The 12930-nt window shown below is 51.1% G+C and overlaps 1 protein-coding gene across 6 annotated transcripts in view; it reads right to left on the reverse strand.

The window, feature by feature from the left end:
* SLC29A2 (solute carrier family 29 member 2) overlaps nucleotides 1-12930 on the reverse strand; it is a 119596-nt gene that overhangs the window by 11127 nt on the left and 95539 nt on the right. For all 6 annotated transcript variants that reach the window (XM_069644912.1, XM_069644915.1, XM_069644911.1 and 3 more), the window contains 4 exons: nucleotides 5440-5555; nucleotides 3223-3328; nucleotides 1880-1965; nucleotides 882-1081 (listed from right to left, as the gene is read on the reverse strand). In XM_069644912.1, the coding sequence (XP_069501013.1) occupies nucleotides 882-1081; nucleotides 1880-1965; nucleotides 3223-3328; nucleotides 5440-5555 (508 nt within the window). The remainder of the gene's footprint in view (nucleotides 1-881; nucleotides 1082-1879; nucleotides 1966-3222; nucleotides 3329-5439; nucleotides 5556-12930) is intronic.

Consider the following 12930-nt stretch of genomic DNA (forward strand, 5'->3'; position numbering starts at 1 on the left):
AGCCAGCCCATGATTGCCAAGTTGCTTTCATAGGATTGCCTACTCCACCTACATGATGTCACTCAGGGACATAGCCATGCAGAGATTGCATCGGGAAGGCTGGGTGCAGCTGCCCACTGTGCCTGGCATCTGTCTGTGGTTGACAGCGTTTCAAAAGTTATTTTCTAGGCGACAGGGTAATGTAGAAGGTCTTCGGAGGATAGCAGGTGAACCCAACTATTAATGAACCCAACTATTTATTTTAGACAAAAAGAGCAATTTCATTTACCTGGCCCACCTTAACTCCTTCGCCAATTGAGTTTTCATGCACTGCCCCGAAGGGTAAACACCCTTTCTAGTGTTTATATTGGTGCAAGCTAGCACACTCTCAGTGGGGGAGCTGGAATTGAATCCCCAAACACAGCACCTAAGCAGGTAGCCCACCCCCCTTTGTGACTGCAGGATCTCTCTATGGAAGACATTGGGGCAGTCGCGTCATCACGCACACAAGACATTAGGGGTGGAGCCCAGAAACACACCTCCTTCTTCACCTGCTTGACAGACACGACCTTTTGCAGCTTGTAAGCTTTCCCTGACTGCGTTGCCTTTATTCTAGACAGTAAAGCACTTGCGCCTAAGGAATACCTTTGTTTAAGCACAACATATTTTGCTACCCATTGACATTTTACACCCGCCTCCTTCTAATGGACGCAATTGCTCTTTTACACATCAGGGTCTGAAAGCCACCTGCACCCTGTGGGATCACAGATGCGTTCTGAGGCTTACATCTCCACCAAGTGACCCTCAGTAACTGTGAGCGCTGTCAGACTGGCTTGATATTTGATCTGGGAAGAGGGCACTGGGTCCCCTGGGAATGGATGAGAGAGATAAACGGCACTTACTTGGGGGCGAGGCACATGGTGAGTGAGACGAAGTAGCCATTGGAGGATGCAAAGAAGGCCATGAAGATGATGAACCAGGCATCCTGCTTGAAGAAGGCCGGCAGGTAATAGTGGCCAGGGATGTTGCAGAGCATGAAGAGCGGCACAAAGATGAAGCGTAGGCTCACAAGCAACGGGAGCAGCTTGCTGTCCTGACCTGGCTGCAAAGGGAGGAAGAAGATGATGATGAGGGCTTGCAGGGCCTGTTATTATCTCTACGATAGGACTGGCTCATGCGATTAACACAGAAACAAAGGGATGGAGAGTGAGTCAGATCTCAGAAGGAATTGGCTTAGTGGATGAGCACGGAGATCCAGAGCTACTCAGATCAAGGACAGTAAGGGCTCAGTGGATTGGTACAGAGCTATTTACTGTAAGGCTGAATGGCTCAGGGGATTGTCATAGGACATAAAGCCTTCAACAACCAGGCTGGGTGGCCCATGGTATTGTCAAAGGGGCACATAGCCTTCTACTGTAATGCTGGCTTGCATGAGGATTATCATGAAGGTGAATAGCCTCTTATTGTAAGACTTGATGGCTCAGGGGATTGGTACATTTACAAGGAGCCTTTCACCTCTAGGGCTGGATAGGCTAAGGCACTTGGCATGGGGATACACAGGCTGAAAATAATAGGGATGGGTGGACTCACGGTACAGGCACAGAGTCTACCGCAGCTGGAAGAGTATGGGCTCAGGGTATTGGCACAGTGGAATATAGCCCATCCTTATTAGGACTACCTGGGTGGGATCAGAAGGCGGGCACAAGGGTACAGAACGTGTCAGTTGTAGGGCTGGACAGGCTCAAGGGAATCAACAGGGTGCCTGGGCATCATTGGAGTGGTTTTGACCTCCCCCCCACTGGGGTCAATATTTTCAGCTTAATCTCCTTTATCTGAAGCACAGTTACTGATGGGCAGAGAGAGTTGGGACCGAGCTATCACAAACCAGAGCAGTACTCACCCACAAAATGTAGGTGGTGGCACTGCGCCCCAACCAATCCATGCTGTTGAAGAGCAGGAAACAGCACACTGGGATGAAAAAGACACCTAGGGAAAAGAGCAATGTAAATTAAGACATCAAGGCCCTTTGATAATCGTAGATGGCTTGACAGCATAGCACGCTCAGTGAACAGACTTCATAAAAGTACCCATAGGACTCTGGTCAAATATACCATTTCGTATTTCAGATCATTGTTCCATGACCCGATTTTTCACAAGGCTTCCACAATCTGGCTTCTACCAAAGCAATACCTTTGAGAGTAACATACACGAAGTCTACCGGTGGCAGCAGCCTGCATGGAATTGAAGAAAAAAAAAAAAAAAAAAAAGCAACCAACTTCTAGTTGATCCTTCTTCAGCTTGCTCTGCTCCAAAATGCTAAAAAAAAAAAAAGAACCTGGAACAAGACACATCCGCCAACCAGAATTAGGCCAGACAATCTGCCAAGAATCGAAGTTCTATTGTGTTGAAATCTGCTGTGCCACCTTGCCTCGTGCCAGCGGGGAAATTAAACCGACCGGAAATCAACATTTTTTTTTCTAAGGACATTAACAAACATGTCTTTGTCTTTCCGCAGCTTCCTCACAGTTTATGAATCAAGGAGTGCTCTTTTTGCTGTGGCCACCCACCCCGTGGTTTAAGGCCCCCCCCACCCACCCCCCTCGGGGGTCTCTGTTATGTGCTTTACCATTAACACGCTAGCAGTGACCGGCAGCACCAGGATGTTAACTAAACCTCCTCTGCTGGTGGGTGAGTAGAGTTAATTGGCTTGTACTGTACCCCCACTCCCCCCACCTCCCCGGTGATGACTCGAAAATCTGGGGGTAAATGGTTATTGGTACTATTTGGTTGAGTCTCCACTCATCAGCAGGTTTTTCTTTTTTTTTAGGGGCCCCACTGCTTTTGACAACAGGTCAGCTTTTCAGGGGGAAATGCTGAGGTGACATCACAGAGGAGAGGAGTCAGAAAGCTTTAATAAGAACTCAGCCTAGAAAAGGGCTCGAGTGGAAGGATTAGAGGAAGCACAGTATGGAAGAGCTCACACAGCGAACACTAGAGATAAGAACTGCCGGGTGCACTTTGCAAGGAACCAGAGCAATTCAACGGCTTGCCGAAAACAGCATTAATTTCTCTAACTCACAGGGGGCCAAGCCTACATTTCCCCATTCAATGTGCCAGTGAAGGGCCCAGATAGGCCTCCTGCTGCGTCAATAAACCCAATCACCCCTGTGCCCCATTGTGTCCAATGGTTAGCACTGTGGCATTGCTACTGCAAAGCTTTCAAACTAAAATGCTGGTGCTCACCCCACTTCCCCTCTGTGCTGGAGCTTTGGACGCTGGCTGTGATGGCCGGGAACACTGCGATAGTGGCACCAAAGGTCAGTACGATGCAAAGAGCCATCAGCCAGATCTGCAAGAGAAAGAGAAAAGATTTCATTAAAATGGAGGATGCACACCGAAACACAGGGGCCGGCAACCTGTGGCTCTCTAGATGTCTTGGATTACACCTCCCATCAGCACTAGCTGGCATGGTCAATGGTGTGGGTTGCAATGCCAAAGTGCAGGCCCAACATTCTAGTGTGGGCAGCTATTTTGGACAAAGAGGACCAGTTTTTTTTGCCTAAGCAGGCCAGTTCGATGAGTTACGTCACCGGGCAGTTAGACGTTTTGAAAAGTATTGTTGTACATATATTATTTAAAATGCACAAGTTGCAACACATTGTATCACAAATCTCCTCTTTGAGCACTATTTGTTACAGAAGGAATGAATGACCACCCCTGACGGTGGGCTACTTTTTCATTGGTGCCTGAGCTAATTTTATGCCCCAGCCCAACCATATGCCGGCTCATCCATAATGGGCGTCCACCCAGTGAAACAATGAGCACTCCCTCAGCTGCTTTTTCCAGCTGAGGGAGTGCTCCTGGGCTGGCTGAACTCTCAAAGGGAAACACTGTTTGCCTTTGACAGTTCAGTTCCCCAGATGCACATGCTCACTGAGCCATGTAAGGCTGGGGGCATTTTGCTTCGCCAGCCTTGCAAGCTCATTGGAAATGCTGGCTGTGGCACTGCATGTTTGTATGTGCGAGTGGGAGCTCCTGCGTCTCCTGGCACATACGGACAGAGCAACCTGGAGCGGGGCGTTTCAGCAACCACACGCAAGCCCCTGCAGTAGGTAAGTTTATGTTCATTTATTTTTTATTTAAATATATGTATGGATACGTGCATGCTTGTGTTATGAGTGAGTGTATGGTGATGGGTGCTCAGGTGAATGATAGAGTGATTGCTCTGTGAATGTGTGTGTTTGTTTTGGTCCGTTGAGCTGATTTTGGCGATTGGGGGTAGAGGGTAGTACAACAAAGGCATTTTAAAAAGGCCTTTGTTGAACAATCCACCTACCCACTTACCAAAATCAGCTCTTCTTCTGAGGTGCTGTGGAGCCCAGGGGACAGGGATGGTATTTGTTTGTCTGGATATCTATCATAGATGTCCAGTCAAAAATACCATGCTTTCCCCCTTGGCCCCACAGCGCCTTGCATACACATAATCAAGTTGATTGTGTTAGACGCTGTGGGACCCAGGGGACAGGGATGGTATCTATGATACCAGTAAAAAATATCATGCCTGCCCACTTGGCCCCCCAGCGCCAATTGCAAACTGTTTGGCTTTTGATCCATTTTTTTCAAGAATGTTCTAAAAGGCAACATTTTAACGCATTATTTAAAAAAGATTCACGGGGGAAAACCCTGCAAAGCCCCCTTGATTGGTTCGGGCTCCCTCACTACGCTCGTTTGCTGTGGCATATCTGGGGGAAATATTTATGCCCCTCCACTTAAAAAATTCACCAGCCACCACTGGCCCTGGGACTGTGTTGGGAGCAGGGTGGGGGAGCCCAGGGACTGTGGTGGGAGCAGGATGGGCAGCAGCCATGGGAGAGTGGGGTGGGGAGAGCACAAGGACTGGGTTAGGAGTGGTATGAGGGAGGCCAGAGACTGTGATGGGAGCAGGTGGGGGGCCCAGGGACTATATTGGAAGTTGGGTGTGGTGACCGCGCGCAATAGTTCATAGCCATTTGGACTTACTGTCGGGGGGGGGGGGGCGGCAGGCCTAAAAGGTTTGAAGCCCACTGGTCTAGACCTTTAGCATCCCCTTCTGCTCCAATACTGGGACAGAGACAACGCTCTGCTAATGACCACAATATTGACCTGTAGCACCACTTGCTATTGCTGGACAGGGTGTCTATGAATGCACCTTATCCCCATCTTCAGAATCACTGGGACTCAAGGCAGACTTTGCCAATGCACCTCAAGGCATGCCTGCACAACCCCATGCTATTCAGGTTGTGGGGCCGAAGCACCCTACCAATGGAACTCAATCCTGACCCCCACACCAGACAACTCCAGGACTGAGTGGCAATGTCTCCTAGTTCTCAATTTTGCATGGCAGCCCTTCCTGGTGTCAATCACACACGCTCTGGAGATTCGGCTCACACCCCACAGTTCTTCTGAGCTCCATCACTTCACCTTTTTGAGAACTTCAAAGACGGATGCCTTTTCCGGTTCCTTGACTGTTCCATAGGGTGTTCCATTCTCCAATGCAACCATAGCTTTTTTGGGCCCATCCACATCTTTGTTCTTCTCTGTGGGATAAGGAAAACACTCTAATGAGATACAGTAAATTGGTGGGTACAGAGGACGTCTCGAACAAGCATATTCACAAGTTACCCCTTTTGGGTTTGCAATTTGTCTAACAAAATATTGAACCTATTAAATAAGATCGACTTCCACTCCCCACTCTTTCAGACGCTTTGCGCGATGCCCTGATTTAACACCTTGAATGGCTAAGCACACGACAGAGGGAGGCGGATGGCCTAGGTGGAGGCTGCTCCAATGCCTGCAGAATCGGGCAGGTGGAAGGATGTATGCTGCCTACGATGATGTGACATTTGGGCGTCTCCTGGACTCTCTGGCAATGTGCTGCTTGTCGGGCCAATCTGGGGTCCCAGTATCGGGTGCACCCTACACAGATGACTGGCAATGCCTTGAAATACAACTGACCCCTAGCCGGAAAAATTGTGAAACATCTGAAGTGTTTGTACAGCTAAAAGAATACACTGTGATTATTAGAAGGTAACACAACTTTACAACCGCCACAAAATTGTTTTTTTTTTTAGAAAAAGGGAACCCAAACATGACTACCTGCTGCCAAATATCATGATCAGAGAAGGACTTCCTAACATTTCTAACAAACCACTGCTTTCTAAGAACAATCCCAAATGCACTCTAAAAAACTATGAGTACCATCTCCGAAAGAGGGCTTGGTACTGCGTTCTCTAGGGAAATGGACTCCGAACAAAATGGGCTCCTTTTCCATTGTTTACATCTGAGACTGCTACACGTTGGTTACATTCCAGTCATAGTATACGTTTTGATAATTTCCTACATTCCGTCCACTGATCGGTTTCTGATGAGTTTGCATTTTGATTGTTGTTTACAGTATCGTAATAGTTTACATTCTGTCTATTGTTCACATTCTCTTAGTTTCCATTCTGTTTACTGTGTACAGTAAGTCAATTGCATAAGTAAACATGCATTAACAATGCACATTCCATAAGTGAGCTTTAATAAGCAAGCAACCAACAGTTCAGCGACGCATTTGAATAAATAACTGGAATGGAATAGTATGCCATTCTGATTGTTGTCTAAGGCGTATGTCTTTACTTTACTATAGGCATTTCAGTAACACATCACTGCAATTTAAATGTATAGTCTCCCTCTGTGGTTTTTCGCATATAGGTGGCACAAGCCACATCTGCATGGCGATTATGATGGTGGCAGGCTTGAGATTTGGCATGCTGGAAAAGTGTATTGTGTTTGTGCACAGGTGGGCACATGAAACTCTACACTGCTCTGTGTAAACTAAATAGAGCAAAGAAACATCAGTGGCCCACCCAGACCAGTGGGCCGATACCGCTGCGGTATAAGAAAAGTAAAGGTAACTGTACAGAAGGAGCACCACAGCCCATTGGTGGAGAGAGCATAAGGGTTCCTTGGTCAGCCTCCTCAGTGCTCGCTACACAGATGACGAGCCTGCTGCTCTCCTCTGAGAGGTTTTCTGATTATTTCTCCAGTCATCTATAGCTTTCTTACGCAGCCTCCATTGGCTGGCACCTATAACAGTCCAGCCAAGGGGGGGTGGCAAGGCTCAACATAAGCATCTCTTACCTCCTCACCAGGCTTACCTTCAAGAGAACAGGTTGCGCAGCACTGCTTGGCCGACTCTGGACTCCTCCCTGGAATCCCTGTTGACGCAGTAGAATCTTGTGAAGGTGTGCGCAGACCTCCATGTAGCAGCCCTGCAGATATCCTGCAGGGGCACAACAGACAGGAACACCGTTGTAGCAGCGATCGCTCTGGTAGAGTGGGCTCTCGGACGGCCAGGCAGCGGTCGGTTTATCAACCAGTGACAGTGGATGATACAGCCGGAGAGCCACCTGGAAATGGAAGCCTTGGACAGGGCCTTTCCATGGTTCACAGGACCAAAGTTCACAAAGGACTGAGAGGTTTTCCGGTAATTCTTTGTGCGGCCACATAAAACTTCAGCACTCTAGCCACATCCAGCGAGTACAAAATCCTTTCAGCCAGCGAGGAAGGCGTCGGAAAAAACACAGGCAACACCAAGAGCTTGTTTGGATGAAAGTCAGACGGCACCTTGGGCATGAAGGAGGGGTGTGTCTGCAGCACCACCCACGTCTTGTGGAAAGTCAAGTAAGGTGGTTTACAGGAGAGGGCCTGGATCTTACCAACTCATCGTGCAGAGGTGATGGCCACGAGAAACGCTGTTTTCCACGTGGCACAGAAGGCATAGGCTCGAATGGAGGTCCCATGAGCCTGTAAAGCACCACATTGGGTTCCCGCGCCGGGGCCTTCACTGGCAGGAACGAGCGGAATAGTCCTTTGACGAATTCCTTGACCAATGGTACGACCAAAAGGATGGTCGTCCTGCGGATCTGGTGCAGCGGGAGATAGCTGCCAAATGAACCTTGATGGAGGCGTGGGCCAGTCCTGGTTTGGTCAACAATAGCAAATATGTAAGTACCTGAGGATCCTTGACCCTCAGTGGATCGATATTCTGGGAACAACATAGCAAATCTCTTCCACTTAAGTCTGTAGCATTTCAAAGTAGACGATGCTCTAACCTTGGCGAGAACTTCCTTGCAGTCTGCCGGGAGATCATAGCCACCGAATTCTAGCACTGCAGGAGCCAGGCCTTTAGGTTCAGAGACCCTGGATTGTGGTGAAGAATGGCGCCTCCTTCCCGAGCGAGAAGATCCGCGACCACTGGCAGCTTGACTGGTGGTGCCGTTGACATGCTGAGAAGTCCGGGTTCCAGATCTGCCTCGGCCACGCCGGTGCGACAAAAATCATCCGGCACAGACACTGTTTGAGTAGATTGATGACTCAAAGTAACAATGGCAACGGAGGGAACGCATACAGAAAGAGACCTTCCCAAGGGAATGAGAATGCGTTCCCCATGCTCCCATGCTGGGGAAACCTGCAGCACTTGGTGTTTGTCGCCATCGCAAACAAGTCGATCTGGGTATTGACCCATTCGCGGAACAGATTCTCCACTAGGTCCTGCCGAAGCTCCCACTCGTGGCGCGAGCGAAGTTCCCTGCTCAGAGAGTCAGCGACAGTGTTTTTGACTCCTGCCAGATGAAACGGGATGAGGAACAGCCCCTGAGCGACGGGCCAATGCCATAAGTCCTGCGCTTCTCTGGAGAGCGCTGGGGCACTGGTGTCGCCCTGCTTTCTGATCTAAAACATTGTGGTGGTATATTCGGTAAAGACCCGCACCACCTTGCCCTGGAGGGACGGCAGGAACAATTTGAGGGCCCCAAACACTGCCCGTAGCTCCAGCACGTTCATGTGCACCGTCTTTTCCTCCGGCAGCCACAGGCCTCTGGCGCAAAGACCTTCGATGTGGGCTACCGATCCCTCCAGGGAGGTGTCCGTCGTTACCGTCTCCTGATGTGGTGGGGTCTGGAAATCCGCACCTCTGATCAGATGAGAGCGCACGCCCCACCAACGTATCAAGAGCGATCTTGTCCTGGAAGCTTCCTGACACTTGAATCCAACAGGCGTCGAGGAACTCCTGCAGTGGCCGCATCCGTAGCCTGCAGAGCCGGATGAGGTAAATGCATGACTACGTCATGCCGAGCAGAGACTTGATGGCCCTCACCGTGGCAATCTTCAGAGCGAGCAGCCGTTGCACCTTGCCCAGGATGGCTGCCACTCTCTCCTCAGAAAGTGACACTAGTCATGACACTGTGTTGAGCCCAGAGCCCAGAATAGCGCTCCCTGCGATGGAGTTAAGCAGGATTTTGCATAATTCACTGATCCAGATCCGTCAGCAGGCGGACGGTCCTCGCTGTGTGGTCGACGGCAATGCTCCTTGAACTGGCCCGGATGAGCCAGTCGTCCAAGTGAGGGTAGACGTGGATCCCTTGCAGTCGCAGATGCGCTGCAACCGGCGCCAGGCACTTGGTGAAGACCCTTGGCGCCGATTTCAATCCGAAGGGAAGGGCCTTGAATTGGTAATGCTTCCCCTGAACGACGAAGCGAAGAAACCTACGGTGTCTCTTTTGAATTGGGATGTGGAAGTACGCATCCTCCAGGTCCAACGACGACAGAAAGTCCCCCTCTTCTAGCTTTCCGAGCACACGCTGAAGAGTGACCATTCAAAACTTCTGGGACTTGATGTATTTGTTCAGTAGTCGGAGGTCGAGAATGGGTCTCCAGCCTCTGGTCTTCTTTCTCACAAGGAAGTACCATGAGTACACTCCAGAGCCCCGGAACTGCTTTGGGACGAGCTCTATCGCCCCTTTCTTTAGCATGGCACGAAACTCCAGCAGCAGCTGAGGGATGTAGTTTTCTGACGGGCCACTGGTGGTATCTGGGGATACTTCCGTTGAAACTCCAGGGTGTGTCTGTGTGCGAGAGTGTCCAGCACCCAACGGTAGGTTGAGATGGTCTTCCACGCGCTCGAAGCCTCCCACCGGGGTGCACAGGTTGGGGCCAGACATCACGGCTGGTTCATTACTGCTTGGACGGCAACGGGCCGTATTGGGGTCCCTAGCGACGATGATGTCCTCCTCTGAAAGCCTTGGAACGGCCGTCTCTTGGGCCGAGGTGCAGGAGGGTTGGCGGTATGAAGAGGAACTCCCGCCATAACCCTTGGCAGAACAGGGAGACTTGCCTCCTGAGGATTGAAAGGATGGATGTAGCTGCTGTAGCGTGCCTTGGGCACGTGTCGTCTCCGTGTCCGCCTTGATGGCCTGTAGAGACTCATCTATAGCCTTCCCGAACAGAGTTTCTCCATCAAAGAGCATGTCCAAAACCCTTGTCTGGACATCCTGTTGAAGGTTGGTGTCTTTGAGCCAGCCACGACGACGAAGGCAAACGCTGTTGCCCATCTGGAGGAACCCCGAGTCGGCGATGTCCGTGGCCACCGTGATGGCGTGGTCCGATGCCAACTCTCCTTCTTGCAGAATTTCCAATGCCTCCGACCTCCTGTCGTCGGGGAGGAAGTCCAGGATGGGAGCGATCTTGAACCACAGCTCCCGGTCATAGCATGCTACGATAGCGAGGGCGTTGGCAGCATTGATGGTCGTCGCCGCAGAGTAGATAACCTGTCGTCTCATGGCATCTAACTTCTTCCCCTCGCTGTCCGGAGGCATGGACGCTGCTGAGGAAGAAGCGCCTGACGACTTCTGCTTGGACGCTGCCGAGACCACGGAGTACGGTGACGGTTGGGGCCGCAAGCACTTGGGTGCAGAATCTGGCACCCTGTACTTCTTCTCAAGGCGATCCCTCTTCACCAGGGTCGTACAAGGGTTCTTCTTGAGAGCTAGGCCTTCATACCAAATGTCATCCGAGAGTGGGACTGACAGGATGGTCTTTCTCTTTGCCTCGCGGCGCTGGTACATGAAGACCTCCTCCTTCTTCTTCTCCTCCGGAGCGAGCTGGAAGAGCTCTGGAGCTCATCGCATGGAATGAGCCTATCACGTCCGGCGGGGAGGATCTGGGAGGCTGCGACGGGAGGTTCCCTATCCCTCCGTCATCGTCTGTTCCCGTTGTCGTTGTGTCAGGGCCCGTGTCATCCCTCTCTGGGGGGGGGGGGGAAATAGGGCAGCGAGGGGGTGACCTCTTCATTTTATTGGCCGGCAGTTCCCCCGTAGCCAGAGGGTCGGTTGTCACCGGCGCCGTGGGGAAGGGCGCAGGTGCAATAGGCATCCTCATTTGTATCTCGGAGACCAGAGTATGTAGCGTAGAGAGAATGTCCACAGAGAGGTCTCTAGGCGGCAGCTGAGGTGGGGGGAGCTGAGGCCGAGGTGGAATAGGAAGCTGGGGCGCAGGAAGAGAGCCCAGGCCCTTGTCGACCTGTGGCTCTCCATTGCCTTCTTCGATGGTACCCTTGTCACCGTCCTCGTCGTAGGGCCTGATCCCGATGTTCTCCTCCTCCTGAATGGTCTGAAGGTAGATGAGCTCCTCCTCTGAGAAGATATCCGTGCCCTGGAGGACCTCTGCACCCCCCATCTTTGCATCCAGAGGGGACGGTCTCGGGGAGATGAACGGCTTCTTCTTCTTTGGGTTCTTCTCTATGGGCTGCAAAGAAGACTCCCTCCTGGCAGGAAGGGACGCTCTTGCCTTCGGTGGTGCACCCTGCGGGTCCGCCTCTGTGGCCTTCGAGAGGGATGCCACCACCCTCTCGATGGAAGGCGGAGCCTTCGTCGGGTGTACCTGGGACTTTGCGGTCAGGGCTGGTCCCTTGTGCTGCTTGGCTTTGGTCGTCCTGGACGCCTTGTCCTGCTTGGCCTTCTCCTTAGGGGGCGGGGGTCAGAGCCTCGTCCCCCTTGGCCTTCTCCAGCAGGTTAGTCCATTGCCGTCTCCAGGGCCAATTTTTAGTTTGCCCAGATGGTCTGACTTCCTCTTGGATGACGATCCTGAGCACTGACTGGTGACTGAAGTCACCGGAGACGTCAGACGTGCCCTGGCTGCTGAGGAGTCCGCTGCAATGGCGCTCTCGGTGGCAGTGGACTCGCAGTGCTTAGCCTTTTCTTGGACCCCAGTGGGAGGGGTGCCCTCAAAGCACTTAGAAGCCCGCTCAGCATTCCCGGATCTGGGAGAGGCATGCTCCTGGTACCCACCCAGTGCAAAGGCCTTGGCCTGTAGCCATTCCTTCAGCCGTCTATGCCGATCCTTCATCGAACGAGTTGAGAGTTCATGGCAAAATGCACAATCTTCCTCCTTGTGCGTCGGGTACCTGCAGTAAAGGCATTGGGAATGTTTATCGTCCATATAAAAATTCTGCAGACCGCAGTCAGTACAAAGCTTGAAAAGAGAGGGGTATTCCTTCTTCTCGTCCTCCATGATCCACGCGGTGTAGGCCGTGAAGAAGAATCTTCTTGAAGCCTCCACGAAGAAACTTGACGAAATGCACCTTTGAAGGGCTGAAAAATCAAAAAAACAGGTCCCTGTTAATCAGAAGGTTGATCGATGGAGCACAGGTGCTCGATTGACCGAGAAATAGAGTAAAACTCTTCCAAAAAGCAAAAATGCAGAAAAAGCAAGGTTAGAGCTAAGCACGACTTCTCCCAACACTTGAACGTGTGGTAAAAATCTGAAGATGGCTGCCTAAGGAGGGGCTTAGGTAGAGGGCAGTCATTGGCTGGGAGCAGGACTACCCAGAGCTCAGTGATTGGTTATTAGGAGAAAGACAGTTCAGAAATGAAATTGAAACTGATTTTTTCTTTTACCGAGGATTCCCAGCCTGATGACAGGGAATATTCATGAGCATGTGAATCCATGCCAGACCCCATGCTGGAGAAATATGCCTTTTACTGACCATAGGAACAAACTGTAGCATCTAGAGCACTTAAAACTACGATATCACAGAACAGAGCACCTGTCCCAGACACAATACCTGAGCTTCAAACATGCAGTTTCCTCCTA

The sequence above is a fragment of the Ambystoma mexicanum genome, chromosome 2p, assembly GCF_040938575.1.
Source record: "Ambystoma mexicanum isolate Mex_15411 chromosome 2p, UKY_AmexF1_1, whole genome shotgun sequence".
In the NCBI taxonomy this organism is placed as follows: Eukaryota; Metazoa; Chordata; class Amphibia; order Caudata; family Ambystomatidae; genus Ambystoma; species Ambystoma mexicanum.